This window comes from Oncorhynchus kisutch, linkage group LG12, assembly GCF_002021735.2.
Source record: "Oncorhynchus kisutch isolate 150728-3 linkage group LG12, Okis_V2, whole genome shotgun sequence".
Classification (NCBI taxonomy): Eukaryota; Metazoa; Chordata; class Actinopteri; order Salmoniformes; family Salmonidae; genus Oncorhynchus; species Oncorhynchus kisutch.
This window is the reverse complement of record NC_034185.2, coordinates 26,244,214-26,261,130: the sequence shown is the minus strand read 5'-3', so window position 1 is coordinate 26,261,130 and position 16,917 is coordinate 26,244,214. Positions and strand designations below refer to the sequence as shown.

Below are 16,917 nucleotides of genomic sequence, written 5' to 3'. Positions count from 1 at the left end.
TGCATCTCAGTGCTAGAGGTCTCACTACAGGCACCCTGGTTCGATTCCAGGCTGTTTCATAACCGGCCGCGAGTGGGAGTCCCATAGGGCGGCGCACAATTGGCCCAGCTTCGTCTGGGTTTGGCCAGTGTAGGCCGTCATTGTAAATAAGAATTTGTTCTTAATTGACTTTCCCACTAGCTACATTCTCTTTCAACCATAATTTATTAATAATACAAGACACAAATTAGAATCATTAAATTGTTTTATTGCATCTACTATGTTTGTAAACAGATTCCACTCATCAGCGGCTAGAGAAAGACCTTACATAACCTGTCACCAATTCACCCTTTCATTGAATCACAATATGTGGCCACATTAAATTACACGGCCAGACATCCACTCTTTAAATGGCATTTTATGGTATGGTTCAGTGAGTGATGTCTCCCCTGTTACTGTAGGGCAGATAATACACTGCTTATCAGAGTGAGAATTTTCCTTGTGAATCTGAAGCAGACACTGAATGATGGTTCCTCACCGAGATGCACAGGTCAACCCCCCCCCCCCCCCCCCCAAAAAAAAATAACTTCTTAACTGGTGTGGAGCCCTGGTCCAGACTCCATTCACCACATGCATGTACAGGGTGTGTCTGTGTCATTTGAACAGTTTAAACTTGCGCAGCAGAGGGTGTACAGTGTCTTTAGGGTACGGCTTCAGGGCCAGGCAGGTGGGGACGTTCTCTGGCTGTTCGACCCACAGCTTGTGAGCCACCCCCTTTTCTGTCAGCGTCTCAGACAGGCTGGATAGGGAGGCCTGGTCCAGAGCCTGACAAACACAGATGATGAGAAAGAATCACTTCACAAGCATATGTTTTATCTACATCCCATCTTATACCACTGCATAACTTCCATCCTACTATATTTCCATTACATAAAGAAACGTACAAATTATTTTGTATTGAGAGGCTACTTTTATGCAGCTTGATATGAGCCAACTACGCATGTGCAGAGTCAATTTGCGCACTACGGAAAATACTGGCATTTAGTTAACTAGTAGAAGTATAATGTTGATAAACTTGCTAGCAGTCCCAACTACCTGAAGCACCACTTTGTGCATGCTGTCCAATTCTGCCAAGTACTCCTGCGTGTCTGGATCGTTGTAGTTCAGATGAATGGCGGCGGTGGCAGCATGGCAGGCTTGCGATATAACCGCTCCCAATGGCCAGGACAACGTATGGACCAGATCCGAACGGACTACAACATACTGGACAAGGCAACGGGGGGCTGCGGTTCCTGACGCCGCCATCTTCAATCGGTAATGGTGGCTTGAGGCTGCTTAAAGGCTCTTGCTGGCTTTGCTGCAAATTCTGGTTTATTTATCTTCCGGGTAGGTACTGTATGCCCCCTTTTGGCCAAAGAACGAGACACATCCCTATCTAAAAGTGGCTTGCATTGCATGACAGCACAGCAGACATCTGTATGTCGCCTGTTTTTCATACCCCAGTTATCAAATGATCATGTTTTTGCATGTATGACCTGGAAACTGATGTTTATGCCAGGCAAATATGCTGCTAATGAGGGAGATTATTGTCTTCTAACTGTTAGCCTGTTTTTGTTCCCCTCAACTGTCCAGGCCAGAGCCACAGACACCTGTAGTCCCACATGGAGGAATCCTGTTGTGGAGGACCATAAAGAAAAGACTGCTGTCCAAACTCCAGTGCCCTGTATCCTTGGCATGGGTCAGGCCCAGTGGTGATTTTAGATTGTAAATATTGTTGGGGCAAACAAAACAAAAAATGTGGGATGTATGCCAGCAAAGACACAACACTAAACAATACATTAATTGCACTATAACGGTGACAAAAGGTGCCCACAAACTGTTAGGGCCTACATAAAGCTGTCCCAACAGCAGTCCCAACATCTTACCACTGCTACACCTGGCTCTCAGCGGAGCCTTGTCTGGCAGCAAAACAGTTAATTCAGCCTCATTTAATGCCTTAAAAAAGACAGCTGATATGGCTGACTTGCTTAAACAAATGTGGTTTCTAATGACAATTGAGATGTACAAACTATGGCATAAGTGACAACAAGCGGGTAAGAGGCAATCCGTCATTTCGATTCAGATATTCATGAGCGAGCTAGGTTGGACTTCAATATAACTATTTGTTCAGCACTTTTGAAATGTACAGCGACAGAATTCAGAACATGGGCCATTCTTACAGTGTTCTCCCTGTACACCAAGTCAGAACCACAGGATAATTAAAGGGGGCATATAAGCAGACAATGAAAGCTCTTACAATATTCGATGATTACATTTCTAAAAAGGGTAATAGGCTACATGTGCATTGCCAAGTCAGAACAGTAGGTGAAATTAAGAGGTGAAAATAGACCCTTATTAGGGTGAGGCACATGGGCTACCAACAGCTTAATACACAACATACAATTAGTATTACTTTCTTAGCTACAGTATACATATCTCCCTGGCATATTACATTTATGCAGCAAAAAAAAAGGTTGAATCATGGTGACATCAGGGATCTTCAGGTCGAAGTTCTAGAAAGAGACCTGAGTTCCCGATTTACAAGTTGGTGTTGGATGAAAGTTCAAAACTTATTTCACATGCGTAGCTTGTTTTTTCCCAAGTTCCCATTTTTCCCCAAGTTCCCAGTTGTCTTGAACTCACTAAAGTCAGATTTTGCAGTGCCAAGTTAACAGTTGTTTTGAGCGTGGCACAAATCATGCTTCATTGACAGCATGGCCAATGTTGAATGTTAATCATTATAAACTAGGAAAAGAAACCCTTAATCTTAGACTATGGACCAAACAGCCAGTCCTCTGAATAGCAGGCTAATAATTGCTTTGCAATGCTTGCAGTTAGCCACTGATTCCTTCCAAACCACTCATTGTTGAATTTGCGATTTCCAACTTCTGTAATATTTATGGCCGATGAGCACCGATACGTTTTATCTATAATTTTTCTTCATTATTTATCTTCATATGACAAGGATTAAAAAGGATATGCCAACAGATTGTCAACTTGATTCATGATGATGACTGCTAGCTTGCTAGCTAAGATTTTGAAAGTATGATGTTGACATGATCAGTCCAATCAAAGCTACTGTAGATATTAATTCAGGATTCCGATTTGACTCAGCCATGCCTCCTTGCCTGTCCAACATTTCCTCATCTCCCACCCCTTCTAATGCGACTAGCCCTGACGCTTCTCCCTCTTTTTCCTTCTAAAAAGCTTCTCCCTGCAGGCGGTCACTGAGTCCTAGGTGCTAAAGGAGCTCCTGAAACTTGACCCCAAAAAAACATCTGGGTCAGATGGTTCAGACCCTTCTTTAAGGTTGCTGCCCCTATAATCGCCAAGCATGTCTCTCCTTTCTGGGGAGGTTCCCATTGCTTGGAAAGCAGCCACCTTTCGTCCTTTATTTAAAGGGGGAGATCAAGCTGATCCTAACTGTTATAGGCCTATTTCTATTTTCCCCTGTTTATTGAAAGTGTTGGAAAAAATTGTCAATAATCAACTGACTCGTTGTCTTGATGTCTATAGTATTCTTTCTGGTATGCAATCTGGTTTCCGCTGAGGTTATGGATGTGTCACTGCAACCTTAAAGGTCCTCAGTGATGTCACCATTGCCCTTAATTCTAAGCAATGTTGTGCTGCTATTTTTATTGACTTGGCCAAAGCTTTTGATATGGTAGACCAGGTATTCCCAAACTGGGGGAACGCGCAATGCCATCGGGGGTACGCCAAATGAAATAAAATGAATCTTCACATCTGTCTTATACTCAGCTGGCCCCTCCCCTGATTTTGTGTTGAACACTACAATAAAGCAATCTTAGTGTCCAACAAACAGTCTATTTATATTTTCCAACGGGGCTATACATTTGGGTGAGTTTTTTTTCTCACCCGAGTAGCCTCGTTTCACTGCCCCCAAAAAAATTCAACCATCTAGTGTTCAGCTAAATAACAACACAATGTCAAATACAGGTAGCCTAGTCAAATAATTAACATCCAATCACATTAACCGTTACTCTCCTGCAGGAATTCCACTAATGGTCCATATGTAGCCAAACGTAGCTGTAAGACACTGATGCCCTTTGTAACCACGTACCTATATGAGAGTGAATTCTCGGCCCTCATTAGCATGAAAACTAAATACAGCCACAGGACTGTGTGTGGGTAATTATTTAAGACTGAGACTCTCTCCAATACAACCCAACATTGCAGAGTTATGTGCATCCTTTCAAGCACACCCTTCAAATTAACCTGTGGTGAGTTATTCACAATTTTTGATTAACAAATAAGGTTTTATATGTAAGATGGTTAAATAAAAAGCTAAATTATAGATTATTATATTATTATTTGTGCCTTGGTCCTATAAGTGCAACTTTGTCACAACCCGGCTTGTGGGAAGTGGCAAACTAACACTCATTCTTATGTTTAATAAATGTATCATATACTGTGTGTGTGGCAGGCTTACAATGATGGCAAAAAACAACATTTGAGAGTGTGCTGACTCTAGTGCTAGAGGGGGTACGCAGCTGGAGGTTGAATGTTTGAAGGGGTACGGGACTATAAAAGTTTGGGAACCACCGCGGTAGACCATTCCATTCTAGTGGGACAGCTAAGGTGTCTCTGAGGGGTCAGTGTATAAAGTCAGAACATCTGCTGTCTCAGCCACTGCCTGTCACCAAGGGAGTACCCCAAGGCTCGATGCTAGGCTCCACGCTCTTCTCAATTTACAACAACATAGCTCAGGCAATAGGAACCTCTCTCATCCATTTATATGCATATGATACAGTCTTATACTCAGCTGACCCCTCCCCTGATTTTGTGTTAAACACTACAATAAAGCAATCTTAGTGTCCAACAAGCTTCCTCTACCCTTAACCTTGTTCTGAACACCTCCAAAACAAAGGTCATGGTAAGAAGAATGCCCCTCTCCCCACAGGTGTGATTACTACCGCTGAGGGTTTAGAGTAGTCACCTCAAGCTCTAGGTACTTGGAAGTATGGCTAGATGGTACACTGTCTTTCTCTCAGCACATATTAAAGCTGCAGGCTAAAGTTAAATCTAGACTTGGTTTCCTCTATCGTAATCGCTCTTCCACCCCAGCTGCCAAACTAACACTGATTCACATGACCATCCTACCCATGCTAGATTACGGAGACATAATTTATTAAGGGTGCACTCGAGCAGCTAGATTTTCTTTAATGCACAAGCATTTCGCTACACTCGCATTAACATCTGCTGACCATTTTCAGTTCGCTGCAGCTAGCGACTGGAACGAGCTGCAACAAACACTCAAACTGGACGGTTTTATCTCAATCTCTGAATTCAAAGACTCATTCATGGACACTCTTACTGACAGTTGTGGCTGCTTTGCATGATGTATTGTTGTTTCTACCTTCTTGCCCTTTGTGCTGTTGTCTTTGCCCAATAATGTTTGTACCATGTTGTCATGTTGTGTTGCTACCATGCTGTGTTGTCATGTGTTGCTGCCTTGCTATGTTGTTGTCTTAGGTCTCTCTTTATGTAGTGTTGTGTTGTCTCGCCGTGATGTGTGTTTTGTCCTATATTAATGTATTTTTATTTTTAATCCCAGTCCCACTTCCTGCAGGAGGCCTTTTCCCTTTTGGTAGGCCGTCATTGTAAAAAACAATCTGTTCTTAACTGACTTACCTAGTTAAATGAAGGTTAACATTTATTATTATATATATTTTTTAATATAACGTGATTTGACATTTTATCTGTGGCCAATTACCTTAAGCCTTCTTGGATGGGCACTTGAAATGTAACTATGGCAGCACCCAAGGGGCTTGAATTTTCAAGCTCAACCCTTAGACTTGGCTGTGACGTAGTGTCCCCATGAGTGACAGAACACTGAGCCAATCACAGCGCAACGCACCATATTTTCTGCTGCTTGCCCCACCATCACAGAAAGCTCTGAGCTAGGCTGAAACACCTGCATTTTGGATCTGCCTTACTCAAGAAAATAAAAAAGAGACCATGTTTGTATGCAGCTTTATTAACTCTTTGATATATTGATATATATTTATCAAACTCAGCAAAAAAGGAAATGTCCTCTCACTGTCAACTGTGTTTATTTTCAGCAAACTTAACATGTGTAAATATTTGTATGAACATAACAAGATTCAACACCTGAGACATACACTGAACAAGTTCCACAGACATGTGACTAACAGAAATTGAATAATGTGTCCCTGAATAAAGGGGGGGTCAGAATCAAAAGTAACAGTCAGTATCTGGTGTGGCCACCAGCTGCATTAAGTACTGCAGTGCATCTTCTCCTCATGGAATGCACCAGATTTGCCAGTTCTTGCTGTGAGATGTTACCCCACTCTTCCACCAAGGCACCTGCAAGTTTCCGGATATTTCTGGGGGGAATGGCCCTAGCCCTCAACCTCCGATCCAACAGGTCCCAGGCGTGCTCAATGGGATTGCGATCCGGGCTCTTCGCTGGCCATGGCAGAACACTGACATTCCTGTCTTGCAGGAAATCACACGGTATGACTGGTGGTATTGTCATGCTGGAGGGTCATGTCAGGATGAGCCTGCAGGAAGGGTACCACATGAAGGAGGAGGATGTCTTCCCTGTAACACACAGCGTTTACGTTGCCTGCAATGACAACAAGCTCAGTCCGATGATGCTGTGACACACTGCTGCAGACCAAGACGGACCCTCCGCCTCAATCGATCCCGCTCCAGAGTACAGCCCTCGGTGCAACGTTCATTCCTTCGACGATAAACGCAAATCCGACCATCACCCCTGGTGAGACAAAACTGCGACTCGTCAGTGAAGAGCACTTTTTGCCAGTCCTGTCTGGTCCAGCGACAGTGGGTTTGTGCTCATAGGCAACGTTGTTGCCGGTGATGTCTAGTGAGGACCTGCTTTACAACAGGCCTACAAGCCCTCAGTCCAGCCTCTCTTAGCCTATTGCGGACAGTCTGAGCACTGATGGAGGGATTGTGCATTCCTGGTGTAACTCGGGCAGTTGTTGTTGCCATCATGTACCTGTCCCGCAGGTGTGATGTTCGGATGTACCGATCCTGTGCAGGTGTTGTTACACGTGGTCTGCCACTGCGAGGACGATCAGCTGTCCGTCCTGTCTCCCTGTGGAACTGTCTTAGGCATCTCACAGTACAGACATGGCAATTTATTGCCCTGGCCACATCTGCAGTCCTCATGCCTCCTTGCAGAATGCCTAAGGCACGTTCACGCAGATGAGCAGGGACCCTGGGCATCTTTCTTTTGGTGTTTTTCAGAGTCAGTAGAAAGGCCTCTTTAGTGTCCTAAGTTTTTTCATAACTGTGACCTTCATTGCCTACCGTCTGTAAGCTGTGTGTGTCTTAACGACGGTTCCACAGGTGCGTGTTCATTAATTGTTTATGGTTCATTGAACAAGCATGGGAAACAGTGTTTAAACCCTTTACAATGAAGATCTGTAAAGTTATTTGGATATTTACGAATTATCTTTTTTTGCAGTTTCTTAAAAAAAAAAAAAAATTAAACTCATATGTATTAATGCGTATTAATTTCAAAATAACATGCAAAACAGGCAATCCCCAAAAACATGTGGGGTTATAAACAGGTGGGGCTCTGAATAATGGGTCGCCACTGGTCAGGCCACATGTAAGACCAGAGTGCTTGTTACAGTGAGATACTGTTCTATTACTGGTACTGCAGCTATATTTTATTTCTGTTTTACACCCTGTCCAGTATTATCCATTAGAAGGCAATGCAGTGTGTTTATATGAGACACACATTGCTCCATCAAGTAAAGTTTCACTTAATTTCAATTTCTACATAAACACACATCAATCTCATAGATTTTCTGCAACCACATCTAACTTGTCTTTCAACTTCTGCAATCTACATAATTACTTAGCATCATGACTCACTTGAAATGAATTGTCAAAATAAAAATATATCAATGATATAAATCCTTTAATTTGAATTGGTTAACTTTGATTTGATTTAGAATCATGGAAAGCTTTATCTCACAGTCCTATTAGCAGGACGAACTGTACATATGTGATTGCAGGTGTGGGAGGAGACATGATTTCGCTATTCAGGAAGTGCAAGCAGTGACAACACTTTTATTTTATTTATTTTATTCAACAATGGATTTACCACAATTAGGGTATGCTATTATGTCTATTGTTGATGTACTAATTTAGGTTAAGTAGTCATTTTCATATTTGCTTGTGGCTAGATTTTGGATGTCTGATGTTCCGTCATATAGAAGATGATGATTGAACAATATTTTTGAAATGACTGGCATTACATGATTTCAACATAGAACCACAGGATTTGTAAGCAAATTTAAGTTTCAACACTTGCAGAGTTTTGACTCTCTTGCACATTTTGAGATTACCACTGAAATGTGGTTAAGCATTAACACATTGAAGTTAACATTTAGGACAGTTTCAATTCGAGTCTACTTGACGTATGATATCCGCCATTATGACTCAGTCATGAACATGTGCATTTTTTCGGCAACAGACCCATCCATGACTGGATAGCTCTTCAGAGGACACATGAACGTTTAATTATGGAAGGTAGGCATACCCTTTTTTCACATGATAACTTTAAAAGCATCACTCTTTCCTTTTTTCTAAACTTTACATTTGTATTACAGCTGGGCAGTTGGCAGAACCCACCAGGTATGGAATAGATACAACAATCATAGTGCTACACAGTTTGCTTGATTTGGAATGTTATTTCAAATGTCTTTATTTCTATATAGTATCTGATTAATCAGAATATGTCACTGTCAAAAAATCTGATATTGTATCCAAAACAGAATGGATTAAAGACTATGTATATTTCTGTGTTTCTACATTTTCCAGCACTGATGATATGATTAACCTGAATTACCTATTGGCTGGGGGAAGCTATGGTGCATACCAGTTCAGCAATACTTGTGTTATAGACTCCATTTTGGCTGGAATTCATGTTCTTGCCAAAATGTATCCCCAAATTCGAGATTTGTTCACGAGGGATAACAAAATCAATGCGGTTATACGTTTCCTAGACTTCGCCAAGGTCAATGAGGCAAAGGCACTGTGGCTTATTAACTTGAGCCTTCGTAAGGAAAAAAACCTCATGCAAAATGAATTTGTAGATATCAGAGGTTATGTTAGAGACCACTTGTCAAACTTCATTGAGCTGGTATGTGCCAGCTTCGACTATGATGACTCGCAATCAAGCTCCACACCATGTGACACAGTTCTCAACAACATATTGAGGTAATTATTCATTAGGTGTGCTTGCTGAAGGCAATTTCTTACATACTCATATTATTATTATTTGATTTCTTTAGCCCAATCTAGAGCTAAAGTAATATAAACTATTAACATGAAACCAACTTTAAAAAGTACAGACTGACCCAACTTAGATTGCTTATGAAACTATTTTTTATAGCGTTTACACTTTTTGAACTATAATAATATTTAATTAAATGAGCTCCCAATGCATTTCAAGGACCATAGACTTGAATGGTAAAAAAGAATAATAATTATAGACCTTTCACCATTTAAGCTATCCAAACCAAAGTTGACCACAACCACAAAACTACTGACCACAACCACACAACAATTGACCATGACTCGTAACCAAATTACTGACCACACAATGACTGAACCACACAACTACTGACCACAACCAACCACACTTACTTGAACACAACTACTGCTCTGGTCTGCACTAGCTCTGGTCCGGAGCATAGCTAGTAGTTAGCTAGCTCTGGTCCACACTAAATGGTCTAGCTTTGATCTGCACTAACTTGCTCTGGTCCAGGGTGTAAATAGTTGCTAGATACCTCTGGTCCCCATTAGCGGTGGTTTAGCTCTGTTCCGCACTAACAAGCTCTGGGCCAACTCTGGAACAGGGTGTAACTAGCTAGCTTTGGTCCATACTAGCATTGGTCTAGCTCTGGTCCACACTAACTAACTCCGGTCCAGGGCATACCTAGTAGCTAGCTCTGGCCCGCACTAGCTCTAGTCCAAGGCCTAGCATTGGCCTAGCTCTTGTCCACACTAGCTCTGGTCCAGGGCCTAGCATTGGTCTAGCTCTGGTCTGCACTAGCTCTGGTCCAGGGCATACAGACTGACTCGACTTAAATTTCTTCAATAAAGCTTTATGCTAGAATTGACCACAGTCACTTCTAATACCACTGCATTTGCATTAACTACCACTACAACTACTACCACAACTACATCCACAGTCCCCACTACTACTACCACCACCATTAATATTTAATTATTTGATTTATTATTATGAACTACTGACCACAATTAATGACCACAACTACTGGCTACTGCCACAACTGTCCACAACTATTGACCATATAACTAATTACCAAAATGACTGACCACAACCACACAAGAACTGACCACACAATTGCTCACCAGAACCACACAACTACTGACCGCAATCACACAACAACTGACCACACAACTACCTAACCACACAACTACTGTCCTCAACTACTGACCACAACCACTGAACACAACTACTGCTCTGGTCTGTACTAGCTTTGGTCTAGCTCTGGTCTGCACTAACTCACTCAGGTCTAGGGCGTATCCAGTAGCTAGTTCTGGTCCAGGGTCTAGCTCTGGTTCGCATTAACTGTTCTGGTCCAGGGCGTACAGACTGACTTCACTTAGATTTATTCAATAAAGCTTTATGCTAGACTTGACCATGGTCACGACTAATACCACTGCTATTACAGTAACTACTACTACCACCACAGCTACTGCCACAGTCCCCACTACTACAGCCACAGTCCCCACTACGACCACCACAGCCACAGTCCCCACTACTACCACCACCACTGCAGCCACAGTTCCCACTGCTACCACCACCATTACTATTAAAATGTTAATCAAATCAAAATATATTTTAGATTCTTCAAAGTAGCCGCCCTTTGCCTTGATGACAGCTTTGCACACTCTTGGCATTCTCCCACCAGCTTCATGGGGTAGTCACTTGGAATGCTTTTCAAACAGTCTTGAAGGAGTTCACACATATGCTGAGCACTTGTTAGCTGCTTTTCCTTCCCTCTGGGGTCCAACTCATCCCAAACCATCTCAATTGGTTTGAGGTTGGGTGATTGTGGAGGCAAGGTAATCTGATGCAGCACTCCATCACTCTCCTTCTTGGTCAAATAGCCCTTACACAGCCTGGAGGTGTGTTTTGGTTCATTGTCCTGTTGAAAAACAAATGATAGTCCCACTAAGCGCAAACGAGATGGGATGGCGTATCGCTGCAGAATGCTGTGCTAGCCATGCTCGTTAAGTGTGCCTTGAATTCTAAATAAATCACTGACAGTGTCACCAGCAAAGCACCATCACACCTCCTCCTCCATGCTTCACGGTGGGAACCTCCCATGCGGAGATCATCCGTTCACCTACTCTCCGTCTCAAAGATGAGGCGGTTAGAAGCAAAAATCTCAAATTTGGACTCATCTGAGCAAAGGACAGATTTCCACCGGTCTAATGTCCATTACTCGTGTTTCTTTGCCCAAGCAAGTCTCTTCTTATTATTGGTGTCCTTTAGTAGTGGTTTCTTTGCAGCAATTCGACCACGAAGGCCTGATTCACCCAGTCTCCTCTGAACAGTTGATGTTGAGATGTGTCTGTTACTTGAACTCTGTGAAGCATTTATTTGGGCTGCAATTTCTGAGGCTGGTAACTCTAATAAACGTATCCTCTGCAGCAGAGGTAACTCTGTGTCTCCCTATCCTGTGGTGGACCTCATGAGAACCAGTTTCATCATAGTGATTGATGGTTTTTGCAACGGCACTTGAAGAAACTTTCAAAGTTTAATATTTTCCGTATTGACTGACCTTCATGTCTTAAAGGAATGATGGACTGTCATTTCTCTTTAATTATTTGAGCTGTTCTTGCCATAATATGGACTTTTACCAAATAGGGCTATCTTCTGTATACCACCACTACCTTGTCACAACACAACTGATTGGCTCTAATGCATTAAGAAGGAAATAAATTCCACAAATGAACTTTTAACAAGGCACACCTGTTAATTGAAATACATTCCAGGTGACTACCTCGTGAAGCTGGTTGGAAGAATGCCAAGAGTGTGCAAAACTGTGGCTACTTTGGAGAATCTAAAATATAAATATATTGATTTGTTTAACACTTTTTTGCTTATTATATGATTCCATATGTGTTATTTCATAGTTTTCATACCTTCACTATAGAAAATAGTAAAAAATAAAGAAAAACCCTTGAATGAGTAGGTGTGTCCAAACTTTTGACTGGTACTGTAAGTATTTAGACCCTTTACTTAGTTCTTTTTTGAAGCACCGTTGGCAGCGATTACAGCCTTGCGTCTTCTTGGGTATGGCGCTACAAGCTTTGCACACCTGTATTTGGGGAGTTTCTCTCATTCTTCTCTGCAGACCCTCACAAGCTCTGTCAGGTTGGATGGGGGGTGTTGCTGCACAGCTCTTTTCAGGTCTCTCCAGAGATGTTCGATTGGATTCAAGTCCGGGCCACTCAAGGACATTCAGAGACTTGTCCCGAGGCCACTCCTGCGTTGTCTTGGCTGTGCACTTAGGGTTGTTGTCCAGATTTTCATCAAGGGTCTCGCTATACTTTGCTCTGTTCATCTTTCCCTCGTTCCTGACTAGTCTCCTATTCCCTGCCACTGAGAAACATCCCCACAGCATGATGCTGCCACCACCATGTTTCACCGTAAGGATGGTGCCAGGTTTCCTCCAGATATGACGCTTGGCATTCAGGCCAAAGAGTTCAATCTTGGTTTCATCAGACCAGAGAATCTTCTTTTTCATGGTCTCTGAGAGTCCTTTAGGTGCCTTTTTGCAAATTCCAAACAGGTTGCCATGTACCTTTCACTGAGGAGTGGCTTCTGTCTGGCCACTCTACTATAAAGGCCTGATTGCTGCAGAGATGGTTGTCCTTTTGGAAGATTCTCCCATTTCCACAGAGGAACTCTGGAGCTCTGTCAGAGTGATTGCTCAGTTTGAGCGGGCGACCAGCTCTAGGAAGAGTCTTGGTGGTTCCACATTTCTTCCATTTAAGAATGATGGAGGCCACTGTGTTCTTGAGGACCTTCAATGCTGGAGACATGTTATCTTTATTCCCAGTCATGTGAAATCCATAGATTAGGGCCTAAGGAATTTCTCAATTGACTGATTTCCTTATATAAACTGTAACTCAGTAAAAATCTTTTAAATAGTTGCATGTCGCATTTATATTTTTGTTCAGTGTATGTAAAATAACAAAAAGAAAGCCACTGGGAGTTTGGAAAGAACATATAGTACACTATGAAAACACCCCAAAAATTGTTTCAACAATAACTTTCCATTTAATGATCTCCCCTTAAAATGTGTTTTATAGGAAGTTTGAGGATTACGGTGAGGTAAAACCCTTAGGCACTTCTCGTCATGAACCCAAACTCATCCTGGTAGACATTGATGACCGGATGTGTATCCTACCTCCCCTCTCCATCACGGATGATTATGAAAGGTACTAACTATACTGTATGTAGCAGGTTAAAGTCAGCCTTCGTGATATCTCTCAGCTAGATGGATCCACTGACTTAGACTAGTCTGTATTATGTGACGTTATTTCAGAAGAACTACAGTACTTTAATGCTTAAGGACCACAATGCAGGTTCAATTGATATAACCCACTGGCCTCAATGTTTCAGGACATACGAGCTCCAGTTCCTGCTGATGGGACAGAGTACACCCCTGTCCAACCACATGGTCCTGTTCCTGTGCACTCAACTGACTGGCAGATGGATGATCTATGACAACATGAAAACACCCCTGGTCCAGGACATTGGTGTGAGTGAACTACAGAGAGCTACAGAGAGGGACAAGTATGTTTCCTATCTTGCTGCTTATGTGAAGAAAGAATAATAATAAGGCTGCTTCGGGAGTCAAGGGCATCCTCTTTAGATTTTAGTTCTGTATTTCCGAGATCCTGTCCCAACTACAACTATTAGCATTATAAAAAAATCCCCATAAAATTCTGTCAATTTAAGATAGAGATGTTTTTTTGCATTGGATGCATCTCAATCCACCGCATACGCCAATGTCACTCTTCTGCATCGGTGGTAAAAGGTGACGGAGCTTAAGCCATGTTTGTCAGACCATGAGACATCCCGAAAATCGGTCTTTTCACAAAATCGTCTGTAGTGTTTGAACAGTTTAGCCTATAAAACTATTATAACCCCTCTATTGAAAGATGAGACTCTCGCGAACACAATGGTATTTGCTGTTTGGGACACGTCTGAAGTCGGTACAGCCGATCTGCCAACATCTGTCTGTAGTGTCCGAACAGTTTGGAGTACACACTAATGCTTCTCTGTGGAAAGGTGACATGCCTCACAAGACTCCTCTGAAGGTGTCCCGGTACCAGTTGAAAAAATGAGTACAAGTACAATACCGTTCAAAAGTTTGGGGTCACTTAGACATTTCCATGTTTTTGAAAGAAACTTTTTGTCCATTAAAATAACATCAGATTGATCAGAAATACAGTGTAGACATTGTTAATGTTGTAAATTACTATTGTAGCTGGAAACAGCAGATCGTTTTTTAATGGAATATCTACATAGGCGTAAAGAGGCCCATTATCAGCAACCATCACATCTGTGTTCCAATGGCGCGTTGTTATCTAATCCAAGTTTATCATTTTAAAAGGCTAATTGATCATTAGAAAACCCTTTTGCAATTATGTTAGCAAAGCTGAAAACTGTTGTACTGATTAAAAAAGCAATACAACTGGCATTCTTTAGACTAGTTCAGTGTCTGGAGCATCAGCATTTGTGGGTTTGATTACAGGCTCAAAATGGCCAGAAACAAAGTACTTTCTTCTGAAATTCATCAGTCTATTCTTGTTCTGAGAAATTAAGGCTATTCCATGCAAGAAATTGCCAAGAAACTGAAGATCTCGTACAACGCTGTGTACTACTCCCTTCACAGAACAGCACAAACTAGCCTCGCTACTTTTATAGCCTCGCTACTGTATATAGCCTGTCTTTTTACTGTTGTTTTATTTATTTACTTAACCTATTGTTTACCTAATACCTTTTTTGCACTATTGGTTAGAGCCTGTAAGTAAGCATTTCACTGTATGGTCTACACCTGTTGTATTCGGTGCACATGACAAATAAACTTTGATTTGATTTGAAACTGTATATAACCAGAATAGAAAGAGTAGGATGCCCTGGTGCACAGCTGAGCAAGAGGACAAGTACATTAGAGTGTCTAGTTTGAGAAACAGACGCCTCACAAGTCCTCAACTGGCAGCTTCGTTAAATCGTACCCGCAAAACACCAGTCTCAACGTCCACAGTGAAGAGGCGAGTACAGGATGCTGGCCTTCTAGGCAGAGTATCTCAGACTGGTCAATAAAAAGAAAAGATTAAGATGGGCAGAAGAACAGACACGGGACAGAGGAACTCTGCCTAGAAGGCCAGCATCCCGGAGTCGGCTCTTCGCTGTTGACATTGAGACTGGTGTTTTGGAACACAGGAGTGATGATTATGAGCCTCTGTACGTCTATGTAGATATTCCATTAAAATTCAGCCGTTTCCAGCTACAATAGTCATTTTCAACATTAACAATGTCTACATTGTATTTCTGAACAATTTGATGTTATTTTAATGGACAAAAAATGTGCTTTTCTTTCAAAAACGAGGACATTTCTAAGTGAACCCAAACTTTTGAACGGTAATGGACATATAGAGACTGTTTAGTGCCAAAAATAAGGGGTTAAATACATGTAAAATAAAAATAAAATAAAAACGTTTTAATTAAATACATTAATGTTTCCTGATCTATCTTGTATCTCGCCGATATAGGACAGACATTTCAGAACAAACTTCATTTTATTTATTTACATGGAACAACTATCTGTTGTTCCATGTATTGAATCTGTTACTCAATGCGTTTGAATGGGCTAATAGCAGTAAGGCCCAAACTTGTTTTGTATCAAATATTTTTTACAATATTTTTGGGGGATACTTCAAGGGGTCTTAAAATTCTAAATCAAATAGCGAAATGATCGTTGGTATAACCTTCTTAAAACAATTCCATGTAGCTTTGTAGAACCCCCTCCCCCATGACTGTACGTCACTTTGGATAAAAGCGTCTGCTAAATGGCGTTTAACTTATTGTCATATTATTTTGATAATGTTACTTAATGTAATAAGCTCTTCAGACTACTCTTTTTTTAATGTTGACATCAGTTATAGCCAGGAATAACATACACGATTGACTAGTGTTAAGTGTTGTCACAGAGAGAGGTCTAAGGATGCATTGATGCTATGGAACCTTTTATTCCTGCAACTATGAACATTGATTTTACAATAATTGTGGTCCTGTTGCACAGACGAGCTACTATAACAGGAAGAAACTGAGTAACTGACACTCCAGATGTTTTTAAATGTTTGTTCTGTTTGAATAAGGTTAGCTATCACTAACAAGCAGTAGCTTGTTTCATATGGCCAGTATTAATATGTTTACCGTTTATTATTGACAGTTTCTTTGCCAGTTCATCTGATATTTCCTTTATATATTCTGTACTACAGTATATGCTCACACTGTACAGAGCTGTGAATGGGTATGTGAACCCCTGCACTGTTTTCACATATTAAAATGTTAAATATTTGTTTGAATAAAAAATTATACAATATTGAGATGTCTTGTGTTAATAAGTATGTGAACCCCTGAGTCAATACTTGATGAAAGCAAAAGTTCAAGTGTTGATAGGGGACAGAATGCGGTCGGACCATCAAATAATTGGCATATACAGTGGGGCAAAAGAGTATTTAGTCAGCCACCAATTGTGCAAGCTCTCCCACTTAAAAAGATGAGAGAGGCCTGTAATTTTCACCATAGGTACACTT

General features: G+C 41.4%; 2 protein-coding genes across 3 annotated transcripts; one reads left to right on the top strand and one right to left on the bottom strand.

Annotated features, from left to right (window-relative positions):
• Nucleotides 1-226: 226 nt before the first annotated feature.
• On the bottom strand, nucleotides 227-1,385 carry LOC109900265 (putative peptidyl-tRNA hydrolase PTRHD1). 2 transcript variants are annotated; one of them, XM_031837242.1, is made up of 3 exons: nucleotides 1,075-1,385; nucleotides 689-804; nucleotides 227-478 (listed from the first exon to the last, which is right to left on the bottom strand). In XM_031837242.1, the coding sequence occupies exons 1-3, from the start codon at nucleotides 1,282-1,284 to the stop codon at nucleotides 358-360; spliced, it is 447 nt and encodes a 148-aa protein (XP_031693102.1). In that variant the 5' UTR covers nucleotides 1,285-1,385; the 3' UTR covers nucleotides 227-357. The 2 variants fall into 2 exon arrangements, with proteins under 2 accessions (XP_031693102.1, XP_020351546.1); XM_020495957.2 differs by having other exon boundaries at nucleotides 227-804; nucleotides 1,075-1,382.
• A 6,739-nt stretch (nucleotides 1,386-8,124) lies between these two features.
• Nucleotides 8,125-14,516, top strand: LOC109900264 (uncharacterized). Its single transcript, XM_031837241.1, has 5 exons — nucleotides 8,125-8,571; nucleotides 8,652-8,676; nucleotides 8,863-9,261; nucleotides 13,399-13,527; nucleotides 13,712-14,516. Exons 1-5 carry the CDS (start codon nucleotides 8,565-8,567, stop codon nucleotides 13,923-13,925), a joined length of 774 nt encoding a protein of 257 aa, XP_031693101.1. The 5' UTR covers nucleotides 8,125-8,564; the 3' UTR covers nucleotides 13,926-14,516.
• Nucleotides 14,517-16,917: the final 2,401 nt, after the last annotated feature.